The sequence below is a fragment of the Oncorhynchus tshawytscha genome, linkage group LG08, assembly GCF_018296145.1.
Source record: "Oncorhynchus tshawytscha isolate Ot180627B linkage group LG08, Otsh_v2.0, whole genome shotgun sequence".
NCBI classification, from domain to species: Eukaryota; Metazoa; Chordata; class Actinopteri; order Salmoniformes; family Salmonidae; genus Oncorhynchus; species Oncorhynchus tshawytscha.
Genome location: NC_056436.1, coordinates 61,522,929 through 61,543,234, shown reverse-complemented (window position 1 = coordinate 61,543,234; position 20,306 = coordinate 61,522,929). Strand labels below are relative to the sequence as shown.

Sequence of the window (20,306 nt, the reverse complement as noted above, 5' to 3'; positions counted from 1 at the left end):
GCATCTCAGGGGCTAAAAGTAACACATGCCAAATACGGGTCGGTGTTGACATCGGCGGGTAAGAGGTCTATTCCAGCCACGTTGGCAGGTGGTCTGGGACCCACAGTGCAAGCATTTCACTCCATTAGCAAATAAATGAGAATTAAGTAAATTATGAGAACATTTATCACCAAAATAAATGCAGCAGTAATTGTAGCAGAAATAAATTATTTTTCTCATCTACCTGCCACAGTAGCTGGTGGACCAAAAGGTTCCATGGCCAGCACTGCACACACCAGTTAACTAGAATATATCCCAATAATACCAGCTGTATCTGTAGTGCCGCCCTGGTGTTGAGGATGACCCCAGGGGCCTGTACCTTCTCCTCCTCCTGTTTTAGCTTCCTCTTCCCCTCCACGGCTGAGCGTCTCTGCTCCTCCTTCCTGCGCTGCTCGTCCAGCTTCTTCTGGCGCTCCTCCATCTGACGCTCCACCTGCAGCTTGGCCTTACGTTCCCGCTCCAGGATCTGAGTTTCCTTCGTAGCTAAAGATGGGGCGGGATTGTGAGGGTGCAAGTGTGTCAGTGTGAAAGGGTGTGATGAAAAAAAAGAGGGAAAACACATTGGTTCGTTTACTTTGTGACCAGCCCAGAGGTCACCTCATTAAATCTCCCAGTAAGGTCCCTTTACACTCTAAAGAAGGCATTTCCTGTCTTAACAGGAAATGCCTCTGAGGACTTGCAATGTATGTACTTGTGTATGTTGCTAATCCAATGATTTGATTAGGGCTGAAACGGTCAGGGTCCGAGACTGGGCCCATTAAAGACGATGGTGTACAGGTTTCCTGAGACCGCTACGAGAATGTTCTGTTGGATTCTGAACCACCATTCAGACTGAGCTCTTACCTTGCTGCCTATCGGCCTCCTCTCGTCTCTCTTTCGCCACTCGAAGACGCTCGTCTATCCTTAGTGCAGCACCATCAATGACTGCATGCACACACACACACACACACACACACACACAGGTAAGTGGGAACACACTCACCTTCACATGCGGTGGAGAAAGTGTGGACATGGGTGGAGCATCGTTGGTGGATCATAATGAGCTGCAGTGTCACTGAGTGAATCACCTGACAGGCAGATGTGTCCATCATGTGCCTACCTCACATTAATGCACTTTGAGTCGTATTACTGTAACTGTTACGTGGAAATAGTGCAAAGATCGGTCAAATTTCCAAGCCCTCATTTCCAGAGAATTATTGATTTTGCACAAAAATAAAACAGTGATTGTGGAATCACAGAGGGACTGATTAGGCTACTCTGCAATGAATTATAGCAGGTAGGGCTAATTTATGACTACTGAGGTTAAGATCATGTTAGCGCATGATAAAAACATAACATTAGCTAGGCCTCCTTGAAATACGGCAGAGGCTTAGGGTGACGTAGGACTCATTCTGGTGGCATGTATGCCTATGCTAAATATATACATGTGTGTGTACTCTATATTTGTACATCTGTGTGTGTGACAGTGTGGGTTTATACAGATGCAGCAGGCAGGGGCTGTTTTGTTACCTGGTCGGGGAGACTTTGCTGCTACTGCTGGGGATGGTGTGTTAGCTGCTGCTACTGCTGGGGATGGTGTGTTAGCTGCTGCTACTGCTGGGAATGGTGTGTTAGCTGCTGCTACTGCTGGGGATGGTGTGTTAGCTGCTGCTACTGCTGCTGCAGGCCCTGGGCTGTTCCCTGCTAGGCTGCGCCGCTCCTCTGCCTGTGCCTGCGCAGCTGCAGCTGTAAGCACACGTGCACAGAGAGAGAGAGAGAGAGAGAGAGAGAGAGACAGAGTCACACGGTCTAGCATGATCAATAAAAATACATTTAAAAAAATACATCTAATGAAATGAAAATGATTTTGGAAAAAGGAGCTGCTGAGCAAGCAGTTTACACTGTGCCTTGTTTATCCTCCATAGGAATGCATGTTCTAGAGAGATCCAGATAATTTAACACTACATAACAATCCATCTAGTCAGCCTCTAGCCACCCCCTCGTCAATGGTCAGCCAGGCAGCTGTACACTGGGCTCTGTGACACACTGGGTCAGATGCGCTTTGGTCACGACACTGACAGTGCTGGGCTTTTCTATACAAACATCCCAGGAAGAACCTGAAATTTAAAACAATGTCATGGCATAGGCCCGCCATTGACTTTGTTATAATGTTGGAGTCCCTCAGATAACATATGAACAAGGCATAAGCCATGGTAAAATGTGTATAATTGCAGTTACTTTGTTTAAATACGGAATTCGCTCTCAGCCACATGACAAATGTGTAGAATTACAGGAAACTAGATTTTTTTTAAATAAAAGTCAAATATTCTCTTCCCGATGGCAAAATGTGCAGAATTTGATGAAATTAGCATTAAAACAGCAACATTGTCTCTGCAGTTCAGTGCTATAGGCTAGCAAAGCCCATTGAGTGTATGGGATAGTAAAGTAGCCATCATGCTTAAATATCTGAGTCTGAGACAGCGGATAACAACGTCAACAAAAAACATGTCCTGTCTAAATGCCTTTATGTCACATACAAACAACTTTAGTGCAACAGAAGGGAACCATGAACCCTACTCCCCTCTGCTTCTCCCTAACGTGAGACAGTATGGCAACACTAAAGCATTATCCAATGGGGAGTGGTGACAATGGCCCTCTTTACAAGACCCTGATGGTGCTCTGTGTTCACTGCCATCTGCCATGCTGTTTGTTGAGTGGGAGTGCATAGTACAGGAAAGCTCATATACAGAGGACGAGAATCTGCGGGAGAAAACTCATCCGGATATGAACACAATAAAACCAAAGGCAGGTTATCAGTGAGTGGAAACTCCAAATCAGGAAGTGGACTACAGAAGAGGACTATGCTACAGCTCTTTCCATTAGCCCATATCAGTGTGGTTCTGACTGGAGAAGAGAAACCTCAAAACAACAGACAATGGATCTGTAAATTCAACACTCTTCCACTCCCAAACGGACTGGCATTGATGTATATCTTTAGCCATTGGCCATTACAGAGCAGATAGCAAAAGTCAACGGGAGGACAAAACCAACACGACAAACAAACAAAGCTGCATCAATACCATAGTCTTCAATGGAACAGCATCAATATATTTCACTCAGGTCATCACAGATGAATGACTCGGTCAAAGTCTGCTGATAATCCCATAGGAAGTGGACATCAGTTTACGTTCATCACGATTCACAGAGTGGGAATCCCAGGTTAAGTGAAAAGTTTTAATAGTCATAAGGCCATCTGATACCTACCTTCATAAGACTCAGATAGGTCTTACACACAAATGAGCTAACCCACTGCCTCTTTAGAAACTGAGAGGTGCTTAGTATTAGATTACACATTTGGGGTGAATGGTTAAGTAGTGGTGTCTCATGAGCTAGTGACTAACATCCATCCTTCCCTCAGGGGAATAAACAAAACACAATGAGAGGGTGTGAAATTAGATTAAGGTAGGCCAATATACAGGTCTTGAATGTACAAAACAGAGGAAAAATATATAATCTAATCCAAGTTGGTGCAGATAAGGAATCATCCACTAGACAAACTTCAAAACCTCATCACATCGGCCTAAAAGGGACTCTTACAACACACCATTCATCTAGTGTCCTCCTCACCCTGCCAAGACTTAGGCAGTTCTGTCACATGGCAACTGTCCAGCAGAGTACAGCTTGCGACCAGAAAAGGGTTTATGCATCTCACTCACTGTCAATCCAAGCCTCAATTCACACATTCCAAGCCAAGCACCAAAGTCTTTTCAGTGACCCAAGACAACTGAAATAATTTTTAAATGGATAGTGAAGGATTTTATTGTTTTATTTATTTAACTAGGCAAGGCAGTTAAGAACAAATTCTGATTTACAATGACGGCCTACGCGGGCTAAATCCAGACGACGCTGGGCCAATTGTGCGCCGCACTATGGGACTCCCAATCAAGGCCAGTTGTGATACAGCCTGGAATCGAAGCAGGGTCTGTAGTGACGACTCTAGCACTAAGACGCAGTGCCTTAGACCGCTGCGCCACACGGGAGCCCTAAGTCAGATGAACTTGTGGATACCTTTTTATGTTTCTGCATACAGTATGAAGAACGTTTGAGGTAGATTTGCAAACCAATGCCAACTAGCATTAGCACAATTATTGGAAGTCTATGGGAACAGCTAGCATGCTAGTTAGCAATTGCGCAAACGCAAGATAGAAACATAGAAACATAATTAGAAGATAGATAGACGCAAGATAGAAACATAATTGCTCACTCCCTCAACTTGAGAAGTCCGTCGCATTGTGTCGTTTGACAAAACTGCACATTTTAGAATGGCCTTTTATTTTACCCAGGCGCACATGTGTAATGATCATGCTGTATAAATCAGCTTCTTGATATGCCACACCAGTCAGGTGGATGGATTATCTTGGCAAAAGAGATGCTCACCTAGAGGGATGTAAACAAATTTTGTGCATATTTTTATTTCAGCTCATGAAACATGGGGACCAACACTTCACATTTTGATTTTATATTTTTGTTCGGTGTATTTTTCCAACATTCACTCAATGTACTCTGGGTAAAAATACAGGACAAGCCACTCCATCAGAATGTGCTATCGGACAACTAGATATACTTACCTACTTACATTTTGGAAGCTAATAGATGTCATCTTTTAACAAAATGCTAATTGTAATCAGAAGATAAAATGAACATGTAAATAGTATTGGTAACATTAAAATACCAGTAGAATAACTGCTGATTAAATCATTTAAAATTGTACACCCAATGTAGGCTACTGCCCCTTTAAGAGCTAGAATGGACTTTACGACCATGTCACCAAATATGTTGTCTTCACACTATTCAAACCCCACAATCAATAAACAGCTTATGAAGCTATCTTAGCCTATAGATCAACATATTGCAAACAAATGCTTGACATGCTTAACACCCCGGCCATCCTACAATCTAAGCTTGATGCCATCAATCTCACACAATTTATCAATGAACCTACCAGATATAACCCCAAATCCGTAAACACAGGCACCCTCATAGATATCATCCTAACTAACTCACCCTCCAAATACACCTCTGCTGTTTTCAACCAAGATCTCAGCAATCACTGACTCATTGCCTGCATCCGTAATGGGTCTGCGAGCAAACAACCACCCCTCATCACTGTCAAACGCTCCCTAAAACAATTCTGCAAGCAGGCCTTTCTAATCCACCTGGCCGGGGTATCCTGGAACGACATTGACCTCATCCCGACACTAGAGGATGCCTGGTTATTCTTTAAAAGTGCCTTCCTCACCATCTTAAATAGGAATGCCCCATTCAAAAAACTGTAGAACCAGGAATAGATGTAGCCCTTGGTTCACTCCAGACCTGTCTGCCCTTGACCAGCACAAAAACATCCTGTGGCGTTCTGCATTAGCATCGAATAGCCCCCGTGATATGCAACTTTTCAGGGAAGTTAGGAACCAATATACACAGGCAGTTAGGAAAGCTAAGGCTAGCTTTTTTAAACAGAAATTTGCACCCTGCAGTACAAACTCAAAAACATTCTGGGACACTGTAAAGTCCATGGAGAATAAGAGCACCTCATCCTAGCTACCCACTGCTCTGAGGCTAGGAAACACTGTTACAACAGACAAATCCACTATAATTGAGAATTTCAATAAGCATTTCTCTACGGCTGGCCATGCTTTCCACCTGGCTACCCCTACCCCGGGTCAACTGCCCAGCACCCTCCACAGCAACCCGCCCAAGCCCGCACCATTTCTCCTTCACCCATATCCAGATAGCTGATGTTCTGAAAGAGCTGCAAAATCTGGACCCCTACAAATCAGCCAGGCTAGACAATCTGGACCCTCTCTTTCTTAAATTATCTGCCGAAATTGTTGCAACCCCTATTACTAGCCTGTTCAACCTCTCTTTTGTATCGTCTGAGATTTTTGAATCACATCATACCTTCTCCGCTATGCAATCTGGTTTCTGAACTGGTCATGGGTGCACCTCAGCCACGCTCAAGGTCCTTAACGGTATAACCGCCATCGATAAGAGACATTACTGTGCAGCCATATTCATTGACCTGGCCAAGGCTTTCGACTCTGTCAATCACCACATTCTTATTGGCAGACTCAACAACCTTGGTTTCTCAAATGATTAGCTCACCTGGTTCACCAACTACTTCTCTGATAGAGCTCAGTGTGTCAAATCGGTGGGCCTGTTGTCCGGGCCTCTGGCAGTCTCTGGGGGTGCCACAGGGTTCAATTCTCAGGCCGACTCTTCTCTGTATACATCAATGATGTCACTCTTGCTGCTGGTGATTCTCTAATCCACCTCTACGCAGATGACACCATTCTGTATACTTCTGGTCCATCTTTGGACACTGTGTTAACAACCCTCCAGGCGAGCTTCAATGCCATACAACTTTCCCTCCGTGGCCTCCAACTGCTCTTAAACGCAAATAAAACTAAATGCTCTGACTTAGAATACGTGGATAACTACAAATACCTAGGTGTCTGGCTAGACTGTAAACTCTCCTTCCAGACTCACATTAAGCATCTCCAATCAAAAATTAAATCGGCTTCCTATTTCGCAACAAAGCTTCCTTCACTCATGCTGCCAAACATACCCTCGTAAAACTGACCATCCTACTGATCCTTGACTTCGGGGATGTCATCTATAAAATAGCCTCCAACACTCTACTCAGCAAACTGGATGTAGTCTATCACAGTGCCATCTGTTTTGTCACCAAAGCCCCATATGCTACCCACCACTGCGACCTGTACGCTCTCATTGGCTGGCCCTCGCTTCATACTCGTCGCCAAACCCACTGGCTCCAGGTCACCTACAAGTCTTTGCTAGGTAAAGCCCCGCCTTATCTCAGCTCGCTGGTCACCATAGCAGCACCCACTCGTAGCACACGCTCCAGCAGGTATAGCTCACAGGTCACCCCCAAAGTTAATTCCTCCTTTGGCCACCTTTCCTTCCAGTTATCTGCTGCCACTGACTGGAACGAACTGCAAAAATCACTGAAGCTGGAGATTCCCATCTCCCTCACTAGCTTTAAGAACCAGCTGTCAGATCACTGCACCTGTTAGTAGCCCATCTACCTCATTCCCATACTGTATTTATATTTTGCTCCTTTTGCACCACAGTACCTCTACTTGCACATCCATCTTTTGCACATCTACCATTCGTGTTTAATTGCCATATTGTAATTACTTCGTCACCATGGCCTATTTTTTGCCTTAACTCCCTTATAGGCACTCACTGTATAATAGACTTTGTTTTATTTTTTTCTACTGTATTATTGACTGTATGTTTTGTTCATTCGATGTGTAACTATGTTGTTGTATGTGTCGAACTGCTATGCTTTATCTTGGCCAGGTCGCAGTTGCAAATGAGAACTTGTTCTCAACTAGCTTACCTGGTTAACTTCTTGGATATAGGGGGCGCTCTTTTAATTTATGGATAAAAAACATTCCCATTTTAAACAAGATATTTTGTCACGAAGATGCTCGACTATGCATATAATTGACAGCTTTGGAAAGAAAACACTGACGTTTCCAAAACTGCAAAGATATTGTCTGTGAGTGCCACAGAACTAATGCTACAGGCGAAACCAAGATGAAACTTCAAACAGGAAGTGAGACAGATTTGAGGCGCTGTGTTCCAATTGTCTCCTTATATGGCTGTGAATGCGCCAGGAACGAGCCTACACTTTGTCGTTTCCCCAAGGTGTTTGCAGCATTGTGACATATTTGTAGGCATATCATTGGAAGATAGACCATAATAGACTACATTCACCAGGCGGACACCTGGTATCCTCCATCGAAATTGGTGCGTAATCTCCAGCTGCATGTATTTTCCCATGTGATTCAGAGGAGAAACCAAACTGCCAGGAATGACTTATCATCGAATAGATATGTGAAAAACACCTTGAGGATTGATTCTAAACAACATTTGCCATGTTTCTATCGATATTATGGAGTTAATTTGGAAAAAAAGTTCGGCGTTTTGATGACTGAATTTTCGGGGGGTTTTCTCAGCCAAACGTGATGAACAAAACGGAGCGATTTCTCCTACACAAATAATCTTTTTGGAAAAACTGAACATTTGCTATCTAACTGAGAGTCTCCTCATTGAAAACATCCGAAGTTCTTCAAAGGTAAATGATTTTATTTGAATGCTTTTCTTGTTTTTGTGAAAATGTTGCCTGCTGAATGCTAGGCTTAATGCTATGCTAGCTATCAATACTCTTCCACAAATGCTTGTTTAATCTGATCATTTTGTACTGATCATCATGTCAGTACAAAACTGTATATTTGAAATTCTGTGCATCCTTGACAATCTCTAATCAATATCCATAAACAGCACACATTCTTTTCCCACGAACCTGCACATCATCTTCTCTCCCTAATGTGAGGGGTTATGGCAGGGGAAATGGTGTTGCAGTAGTCTACTGTGTGGTGTGGGAATAATGACAAGCGAACGTGGAGAGCTTTGTGTTCACATTGATCTGGTCCCTTTTATGGGGCACAGAATTCAAGCAAACCAAACTCAGACAATCTCTCGAGATAGATGTGAATTGAACTGGGGCTCTTTTGTGGTGTCTGAGTTCCTTTGGAGTGTTCACACTATTCATAGACAGACTCTTGGCCCATGCAGTGGTCATTCAGATTGTCAATCCAAAAAGAGTTCCACTGAAGACAGTCATCTTTAAAAGTTGAAATAATTCCCTGCTTGTGTGATAGCGTGATTAGAAGTAGGTGCACCCTACCCTCACAGACGCAGATTAAAAGAGCAGGCCAGAGGATATAGAGAATATGCAAAAGGGATTGTCTGAGTCACTGTCCTCATCCTCTCGGTCACTCACAAAGGAGGACAGTGGGCAAACAGTGAGCCCTCTCCTCCAGCACAAAGCATGCAAATAACAGTACACCATAGCAACAATAAAAGGACTGAGTCCCTGGTTACACCACCTATGCTCCAGTCCATACCCATTAACTCTGCCACACCTGGGAGGCTAGTGATACCATCAATTTATCCAAAGTTAATATTGGTCATAGACTAGCCTACATTAACTGGACAATGCAATAGGGGTTTCAATTGAATATAATGCTTTTATTCAGGTCTTTTCACCACAGACTTAAACATAATTTACATTTTAGTCATTTAGCAGACGCTCTTATTCAGAGCGACTTACTTGTTGCTATCGTACTGGTCCTCGAGCCACATAGGACCACGTATTGTAGAACTGAAAGTGAGTGCATACATTTTCTTACTGGTCCCCCGTGGAAATTGAACCCACAATCCTGGGTTCGAGCCATGCTCTAACAACTGATCCACACAGGACCACGTATTGTAGAACTGAAAGAGCCAGGTGTCCTTGTGCACACTGAAAGGAGAGCTGACGAGGAGGGAGAGGGCATCTGCATCCATCACTATGGAGATTTGCATTGATAAGCATACATTAGACCCGAGTGGGCTGGCTGCTGTAAATCAGACAGACTGGATGACGCAGCACAAAGCCAGACAAGAGCGTGGGTGGCGTTTTTATAACAGTAATGTCAATGGGGACAACAGCAATGGTGACGGAGTGAAGGTATTAAGCAAAACCATTAGCACACACAACAAATTTGCCTGCCTAGCCGATGTCAATGTCAATTGGAGTTACGTTTCAATGGCATTTTATCTACGTTTCAATCAGGTTTCAGAAAACAGCATGGCACTTCTACTGCAGCAACAAATGTTGGTAATTATATAATTGATGCCATGGACAAGAAATGGCACCCTTATTAAAATCGATCTATCAAAGGCATTTGACACAGTTGATCATGACATGTTGCAATGACTTGCCAACACAGAATTATCTGATCAGGCAGTCTCTTGGTTCAAAAGCTGTGTGTCAGAAACTGGACATAGATTTCTGATGGCAAGACACCAGATGGGTTAACTGTCCAGAAGGGGGCAGGACCACAGTTCTCTATTTATATTAAAGGGACACTTATGGATTTTGGAAATTAGTCACATGAACTTCTCGATACCATTTGTATGTCTCTGTGTCCAGTATGAAGAACGTTGGAGGAAGTTTTGCGAGCCTATGCTAACTAGTTTTAGCACAATTAGAAATCTATGGGTTTAGACTTCAAGTCATTGCACTAACGCTAGTTAGCATTTGTGCTATCACTAGTTACAGATTCAGGTACCCATTTGGGAACCAACGTAAACTGGGACGTGGCGCATGGAACGCAAAAATATTCTTAGAAATATTTAACCTCCACACATTAACAAGTCCAATAGCTCAAATGAAAGATAAACACCTTGTTCATCTAGCCAGCAAGTCAGATTTCTAAAATGTTTTACGGTGAAAACATAGCACATATTTATGTCAAACCACCACCAAAGACACAGCTAATTTGAATTAGCCACGTTGAACAAAATATGCAATCAACAACCGCAGGATTAAAAGAAAAATAATTCACTAACCTTTTGAAAATCTTCATCAGATGACAGTAATAGGACATGTTACACAGTACATATGTTTTTTTCAATAATATGCAATTTATATCCATAAATCTCTGTTTACAATGACGCCATGTTCAAAAAAATGCTACTCAGATGTCCGGAGAAATGATGATATCTGCCGGAGCTAACGTCAGATAACAAGCAATACACATCAAACTTTGACTAAATATACATGTTCTACATATAGTTAGAAAGATACATTTATTTTTAACGTTACAGAATTCGTTCACTAGGCTATAATATGAGACGGCACTCAGAAATTAGCATTATGTCTCCTCTATCTCGGAGTCCACAGAAACCCATAATTAACACATAAATATTCCCTTACCTTTGATGTTCTTCGATCAGAAGTCGTGGAAGAAGTTATACTTACCAACAACTGCGTTTGGTTTTCAAGTCTGTGTCTTTAGGTTATCAAACACGACAAATTCCGGTCGAAATGCAGGCAAAATTCTAGTGGATGCGCATCAAAACTTCAAAATTACATATTATATGTCGACTAAACTGGTCAAACTAAGTGCAGAATCGAGCTTTAGCATGTTTTTAACATAGAAAACAATCCTTAGCGTGAACAGACAAACCTACATCGTTTGGTGAATCTTGGAACAAAGGGAGCTCCGGACCAGACGTGCGCATGAAAGTGCATGTATTTTCGCGTGACCCGGAGGTTTCAGCCCGCCAAAACTCGAGGGAGCGCGCGATTCTCACAATGAGAGGCCCCACTGAAAGGGGACATCGCGCTGAAGAGATAGGAACTGTTCCCAGATCTGTAGCTGGTTGGGAAAGGTGGGGGCGATGACGTCAAAGTTGGCCCAACTTTTGTGTTGTCAAGAGAGAGTTTGGGAGAATGGATGCCCTGAGAGTTCTGCTTTACATAGAGACATAATTTGAACGGTTTTAGAAGCTTTAGAGTGTTTTCTATTCAATAATAATTATTATATGCATATATTAGCAATTTTTGACAGATTTTTTTTCTGTTTACTATGGGCACGCAATTCCTCCAAAGGGGGCAGTAGTCAGCCCTATCCTTAGAAACTTTCTTCAAACCGCACACAGACCAAATGGAATCCATGAGTTCATCGGAGTACGGGGAAGTAGATAAATGGCCCCATTGCCAAAATCCCAAAGAATCCCTTTAATAATTACGTGTCAAATGCTAGTTTTCATTTTTATGCTGACAGTTATTTATTGTTGTGCCGCAACATTGAATAAGGCCTTTGAAGAACTGCAATCTACCTTCACTATTGTCCAGACTCAGCTCTGTCAGCTGAAGTGGCTTTTAAAATGCTGAAAAAGTTTATGGTTTTCACAAAATCTAAGATGAAACCTCAGACTCTCCCATGTATAGTCACTATGCAGATAGAGTATAAAGAGAAGCAACTTACAAGTACTTGGGTCTCTTGATAGATGAGTGTCTCACCTTTAAAACCCACGTCAAAGGTTCAAGTTGGGTTTTTATTTTCATAATAAGTCATGTTTTTCTTTTGAAGAGAGAAAGAGGCTCGTTTCCGCTATTTTCGTGCCTGTAATTGATTATGGTGATGTCTTGTACATGTTTGTCCCTGTGACATCATAACGCATGCTGGACACTAACATGAGGAGAATGGGAACAGTTACATTAAATTAGAGCATGGCACTCCTCCTAGAATTGAAAAGAGGAACTAGGCAATGTTGCCCAATTTCACCTTACCTCTTCCTGCTTGCAACCCAACTTTTACAAGTTTTGTTAAATCCAGCAATATAAAAGGGATCTCTATTGCTGACAGCGATATCATCACCAGTAAGCCTGTAGATGACACCACCCTCTTTTTGAAAGATGCTGACCAAATTCCTAGATCAGTTGTGATAAATATACAGTGCCTTGCGAAAGTATTCGGCCCCCTTGAACTTTGCGACCTTTTGCCACATTTCAGGCTTCAAACATAAAGATATAAAACTGTATTTTTTTGTGAAGAATCAACAACAAGTGGGACACAATTATGAAGTGAAACAACATTTATTGGATATTTCAAACTTTTTAACAAATCAAAAACTGAAAAATTGGGCGTGCAAAATTATTCAGCCCCCTTAAGTTAATACTTTGTAGCGCCACCTTTTGCTGCGATTACAGCTGTAAGTCACTTGGGGTATGTCTATCAGTTTTGCACATCGAGAGACTGAAATTTTTTCCCATTCCTCCTTGCAAAACAGCTCGAGCTCAGTGAGGTTGGATGGAGAGCATTTGTGAACAGCAGTTTTCAGTTCTTTCCACAGATTCTCGATTGGATTCAGGTCTGGACTTTGACTTGGCCATTCTAACACCTGGATATGTTTATTTTTGAACCATTCCATTGTAGATTTTGCTTTATGTTTTGGATCATTGTCTTGTTGGAAGACAAATCTCCGTCCCAGTCTCAGGTCTTTTGCAGACTCCATCAGGTTGTTTTCTTCCAGAATGGTCCTGTATTTGGCTCCATCCATCTTCCCATCAATTTTAACCATCTTCCCTGCCCCTGCTGAAGAAAAGCTGGCCCAAACCATGATGCTGCCACCACCATGTTTGACAGTGGGGATGTTGTGTTCAGGGTGATGAGCTGTGTTGCTTTTACGCCAAACATAACGTTTTGCATTGTTGCCAAAAAGTTCAATTTTGGTTTCATCTGACCAGAGCACCTTCTTCCACATGTTTGGTGTGTCTCCCAGGTGGCTTGTGGCAAACTTTAAACGACACTTTTTATGGATATCTTTAAGAAATGGCTTTCTTCTTGCCACTCTTCCATAAAGGCCAGATTTGTGCAATATACGACTGATTGTTGTCCTATGGACAGAGTCTCCTCAGCTCCTCTCCCCACCTCAGCTGTAGATCTCTGCAGTTCATCCAGAGTGATCATGGGCCTCTTGGCTGCATCTCTGATCAGTCTTCTCCTTGTATGAGCTGAAAGTTTAAAGGGACAGCCAGGTCTTGGTAGATTTGCAGTGGTCTGATACTCCTTCCATTTCAATATTATCGCTTGCACAGTGCTCCGTGGTCTCATTTTTTCCGATTTTCCTACTTTGAATAATACTTTTAAGATAAATTGGGCTAAACATTTCCTAAAGAATACAACTTCAATTTGGAGTTTCATCCCTCATATCTTCTCCCGTTTTGGTGGCTTCAATTTTAAGTTACTTTGTAACTATAACAATGATTAGATTACTAAAAAAAATATCTGCTTTTCAGACAAGTATACTTAGCGTGGTCGTTAATAAACAATTTTTCCCCGCATAGGTATTTCATTTGGAACAATAAGGATATTTTGTATAGAAACAAGTCTATTTTTTTAAGAACTGGTTTAATAATCATATCCTGCTGATGAGTCAACGTTTTAATGCAGAAGGATTGTCAATCATTATAAGGAATTGTTCTCTTTACAATATCCCTGTCACACCTAGAGAGTTCGCCATAGTCTGATGCTATTCCATCTGGAACTCTCATGTTATTTAGAGGTGTAACCAGACCTCACATTCTTAACCTGCCCTCGCTTAATTCAGTTGACTCTCCAATAGGGAAAATGTGTATCTCCTTGCTCCCTCAGAAAAGATACATCCCTGCTTTATTTAAAAGGGATATAGAATCAATTCCTTATGTCACGACTTACTGGAATACATTTGTCAATAATATCTGTTGGGGAAAAAAGTCTGGTTATTACCACACAAATACCTGCTTGTTAACAAGGTCAAAGGTCTCTTTCAGAATGATCCATAAGTATTACCGTGCTAATCATTACCCGGTGAAACAAAACATACATTAACTGTACTTTGTGTTGAGCATCCAGAAAGAGTTTTGCATTTATTTTGCCATTGTCTGATTTTTCTGCAATAAAAAAATAAATACAAATAAAAGCCATGAGGAGCTGAGGTTTGTTACTAACTCCAAAGCTCTCACATCACTGTACCCTCTACATGAGAGTGGGTTGGCCTTCGTAGCTCTTCAGATATTAAATCATTGGTATATTTTTATTTATAAGGCCATATTGAGACAGCTACCATTTTACTTTTGTAACTACATTGTCTAGCAGTCAAATGAAAACTATCGTCTGTGCACAGATGACTGTGTCTAGCTGATTGTGCCTAAGGCCCATACAGAGCTAGGGCAAAAAGCTTTTTAGGACTCTGCCCCTTCCACCTGGAACGAGCTTGAAAAGGTCCGAAAACGTCAGGAGCTCATCCCATTTCAAAATGTGTTTGAAGTTAGTGTTCAACCTATGATGGAAAATAAAAGAGGGCTATCAATGTTCTGACCCACAGTTGCACCACACTTTCCCAAAACATCTTGCTTTTCTGTATGTAAATGTATGTTGTTTTTTTAACTGTAGCGCTTCATGTTTTATGATGTAAATGTGTCTGCAATTTTGTGTGCTGCCATTTTGGCCAGGTCTCTCTTGTAAAACAGACAGATTAACAATGAGACTAACCTGGTAAAATATGTTTTATTTTATGTCCACAACTAAAATACAATATGTTTAAAAACAACCTACTTTTTTTTTCTTCATCAAACCATAGAGGACATGCCATTTTAATTAGTCTATGCTTGCTAGCTACAGCGGCACTACATTGCTGCGATGGGGGGAAACACCTCACTGATTAGTCTGTGGTACCTAACTTATCCTATTAGGCAGTTAGGGTACAGTATGCACTGCAACAGCTTTGCACTCTATAATCACACACAACATAGTAAATAGACTGGCTATATTGATTAGGCTAGCTAGGCTAGGAAACATCCCCCAGGCAGAGCAGTTAGAGGAGGCAGTAAAATCCAACTCATCCGGGGGCTCCTGTCTTGTCCTGGAACACTCATCATGGCTCCACAGACAGGGCAGGCACTGGTCATAAACAGGAAGCAGGCCAGCCTGCAACATCATGCAGCTGCAGTTCTGTTCACAGCCGGACAAAACCACCAGTGTTCAAACAGGAAATATCTAACTTCAAAGCACTATGGGTAATGAACACCAATATAAAAGAGTATGAGGCATATAACCTTTTGTTCATAAATTACATACTATTCACAATAAATGTACATTGGGCCACTGCTGAAGAAGACATGCTGACTGCTGCGTTCGTGCCTCCTGTCCAAAGCCACAGTGAGATTGATACCTCAGTGCTCAGTACCAGTCAGCCAAAAATAAAGCAGAGTCCAGCCACTCGTCAGTAGACAGGGCACAAAGAAACTACAGCCCCCCCCCCACCCTTAACACAACCATCCACCACTCAACACACACACACACACACACACACACACACACACACACATATCAGTCAGAGACAATAGTGAGTTCAGTGGGTCAGTGAAGTGACCGCTCATTCCCTCTGGGGCCCAACAGTAGCAATGGTTGGGTGTTTCTTGGCAAGCAGGAAGTGCAGTACTGCAGACACCTGGAGGGGAATGTGTCCACACTGTCTAATAATGACAGTCTTCACCGGGCACAGCTGCGATGAGGGTGCACACACACACAGCAGATCTTGTCCAGGATTATTGGGGACACATTCACTCAGAGGTAAGCCGGGGCTATTTCCAGAGCCACCGGGATGATGACACCTTGACGACAGCAGGTTGAGCTCCATTCTCACTGGCTAATGACAGAATGCCCTGACCAGAGTTGGGCTCACACAAGGACTGTCTCAGATGTGTAACACACACACATCACGTTTCATCAGCATCACTCATAGCAGGCCAACAAGCACAATGGAGTGGATAGGCCTAGGCTCAATGCTTATACAGTCAACTGATACAAAGCATCTAAACTCAACAAAAAAGAAACATCCTCACCGTCAACTGCATTTATTTTCAGCAAACTTAACATGTGTAAATATTTGTATGAACATAACAAGATTCAACGACAGACAAAAACTGAACAAGTTCCACAGAAATGTGACTAACAGAAATGGAATAATGTGTCCCTGAACAAAGGGCGGTGTCAAAATCAAAAGTAACAGTCAGTACCTGGTGGGGCCACCAGCTGCATGAAGTACCGCAGCGCATCTCCTCCAGATTTGTCAGTTCTTGCTGTGAGATGTTACACCAATCTTCCACCGAGGCACCTGCAAGTTCCCAGACATTTCTGGGGGGAATGGCCCTAGCCCCCACCCTCCGATCCAACAGGTCCGAGACGTGCTCAATGGGATTGAGATCCGGGCTCTTCGCTGGCCATGGCAGAACACAGACATTCCTGTCTTGCAGGAAATCACACACAGAACGAGCAGCCTGGCTGGTGGCATTGTCATGCTGCAGGGTCATGTCAGGATGAGCCTGCAGGAAGGGTACCACATGAGGGAGGAGGATGTCTTCCCTGTAACGCACAGGGTTGAGATTGCCTGCAATGACAACAAGCTCAGTCTGATGATGCTGTGACACACCGCCCCAGACCATGATGGACCCTCCACCTCAGAAATCCCGCTCCAGAGTAAAGGCCTCAATGTAATGCTCATTCCTTCAACGATAACCGCAAATCCGACCATCACCAATGGTGAGACAAAACCACGACTCGTCAGTGAAGAGCACTTTTTGCCAGTCCTGTCTGGTCCAGCGACGGTGGGTTTGTGCCCATACGTGAAGTTGTTGCCGGTGATATTTGGTGAGGACCTGCCTTATAACAGGCCTACAAGCCCTCAGTCCAGCCTCTCTCAGCCTATTGAGGACAGTCTGAGAACTGGAGGGATTGTGCGTTCCTGGTGCAACTCGGGCAGTTGTTGCCATCCTGTACCTGTCCCGCAGGTGTGATGTTCGGCTATACCAATCCTGTGCAGATGTTACTAGTGGTGTGCCACTGCGAGGACGATCAGCTGTCCGCCCTGTCTTAAGCGTCTCACAGTGCGGACATTGCAATACTGCTATACTGTTACACTGGCAATACTAAAGTGCCTATAAGAACATCCAATAGTCAAAGGTATATGAAATACAAATGGTACAGAGAGAAATAGTCAAATAAATACTATATTAACGACAACCTAAAACCTCTTACCTTGGAATATTGAAGTCTCATGTTAAAAGGAAGCACCAGCTTTCATATTTTCTCATGTTCTGAGCAAAAGCTGAGCAAGTTTTTTTTACATGGCACATATTGCACTTTTACTTTCTTTTCCAACACTTTATTTTTGCATTATTTAAACCAAATTGAACATGTTTCATTATTTATGAGGCTAAATTGATTTTTATTGATGTATTATATGAGTGGGCACATCCAATTTCCATGATATTTTACTGCATCACATGAATCAGCTCTTATTCACCCGATAAAAAGAGTTGACCTGCCTGGGGCTCGTTTCTCTCTGTGCTGTAATGCCTGCCATGAAACCAAACCGTGTCACTGTCGGGGGCTCTGCAATCTCAGACTGTAGCATGTCATGACCTCTGAACTCAGGGTTAACCTCCTGTAGAAGACAGGGATGAGAGGAACTCCTCCTAACTAGTTGTTTCTGTTTCATTGCTACAAGCTTCCGAACAAAAAAAGGCTAAACAATTTCCTCCTTCGGTTCCCTCAGAACAATTCAGAAATATTTTTCATGCTTTTGATTCTTCAGGCCAGGCAGAGCCAAGATTCAGATAGCCTTGCTAGGTTCCAGTCACAGGCATCTGATCTGCACTCATAAGGACAGTGTAGGTACAACCCACAATCTTGCGGAGATAACCAAGTATGTGTGTGTTTCAACACTGTACTGGATTCCAGCCATTCTTTTGTTACCCTTCCTATCTATGAACACAGTGCGGTTGGGTTTTTCAAACCTCCCCTCATCACCCTCTTTCTCAGCAGTTCACTGACGGGCAAGATTGAATATCTCTGGAAAATACTTTCACAAAGACACATATTTCAGTGGATATAGCTTTCAGAGTGAAAATAGTGAATGAAGAAAAGATATGACCTACTTTCAGAAACACCCCTTCACGCCTGGTATGTTGACGGAAAGAAACAGTCCAACAGTTTGAGTACAAAACAAACTGGGCATTCAGACCTTCTGATGCAGACAAACAGTAAACATCTGTGCATTTGGCTGCCACTCAGGAAGAGGCCCAGCTTACGACATAAAATAACTTCTGTTAACAATGTTAAGTCGGAAAAAGTGTTGGCTTATACAGCAATTTTGTACAGTGAAAAAGTGGAACCAAATACACAAGAAACAAACAACCCCTTATCACTGACTGCATCCAAGAAAACTAGCAGTAAATGGACAGTTATCATCCCATGAGCAGCTTTGTGGACTTTTGGTTCAGTGTCTGTGGAACTCAGTGCAAAACCATGTCAGACATCGTGATGTAGATCGAATCCCCGAGCTGACAAGGTAAAAATCTGTAGTTCTGCCCCTGAACAAGGCAGTTGACGGCCTACTGGGGAACAGTGGGTTATTGTAAATAAGAATTTGTTCTTAACTGACTTGCCTAGTTAAATAAAGGTTAAATACAATAAATGTAGCAGCTAGCTACCTTGCCAAGACAACTGAATCTGTCACATGTCAACAAGCTTAGACAAATAGTTTAATTTCAGATTCTCTTCACTGCTTGAATACCAATGAGCCACATGCATTGAGGGAAAACTGTGCATTGGTGACTTGTCTCTAGAGAGGAATTACCTAGCTAGGCATGCAACACACAAAAACCACCATAACTTCCTCTCAAATCCCATGAAACCACCAATCATCTCCCAGTTCCAGGTCAAAACCTGTCAATATCCAAAGCCCACGGGAATACTCTCATTCAAAGCCCTCAGGAATACCACAACAAACGTCCTTTCTGGGCATTAAGACAGGCACAAAAAAATAGCAATACTTACGTAGCTAACGTTACTTGCACATCACTGTTTTAGAATTAGCCTAGCGTCATTTAACATACCAACAGACAATTTGTGTAGTTTACACGACAGTTTCGTGCAGCCTCTCCAGGGTCAATCTGATTAAACTAGCTAGCCAACCAGAAAATACGGTTTGCTCCTTTGCAGACAATGGCTAGCAAGTCGTTGGCTAACGTTACCTCCTAGCTTGAACTTCGAGATGTCAAAGATGACCATAAAGTAGCTACCGTAGCTAGTATTAGTTAAATTAGCAGAAAATAGGCACTTATAACGCTAACTGTATAAGTTAGCTACCCAGCTAGCTAAGTAAAGTATGCTTATTGGCAAATGAATTATTTAGTTAATAATTAGCTAGCCAATTAGGCAACTATTTAGGCAACTATTTCAACAAGTTTGATGTGTAACGTTAGCTAGGTAGCAATTTATGGCGCCTCAGCAGCGCGCACACAGATCCGTTCCAACCGGTGATTACATTTAATTTTGGATCCAACAACGATTGGCTCTCTGGTTCTGCTACTATGGCTCAGTTAGAGTAGGTTTTAATGTGATTTTACAATAAGTACATTCAATAGGAACGTTGTACTAGTTATATAGGGCAAAATAAATGACCCGGTAAACGTTGATGTTCATGCAGCTAGCTTAGTAGGTTGTACAGCTAGCTTTCAAACTGGCCGGAGGGGATCAGAGTTGCGGACTTCCAACTCCTTTTGTCAGCGGATAAGGTTAGCTTGCTAGCCACAAAACATGTTCAAAATGAGTAGGTTACCGGTAGAGGGGTCACTTAGCAAGCAACGTAGAGGAAATTCGACTTCATTAAGTAGCTACATTGGCACATCAATAATTAGTTATGCTAAGTGTATTCCTTACCCATTTGAGCTCGCAAACCCTTCAGAGATGTTGCACCCTCCGCCATTTCTATGAAGTTTTCCTTCTCAATTTTTTTGGGGGCAACAGAGGCGCGCATAA

General features: G+C 42.6%; 1 protein-coding gene across 1 annotated transcript in view; it reads right to left on the bottom strand.

The window, feature by feature from the left end:
• LOC112256171 (ensconsin) overlaps positions 1-20,306 on the bottom strand; it is a 52,052-nt gene extending 31,746 nt beyond the window's left edge. The window contains 4 exon segments of the mRNA XM_042325732.1: positions 359-522; positions 883-963; positions 1,549-1,764; positions 20,208-20,306. Coding sequence (XP_042181666.1) covers positions 359-522; positions 883-963; positions 1,549-1,764; positions 20,208-20,304 — 558 coding nt within the window. The 5' untranslated portion in view covers positions 20,305-20,306.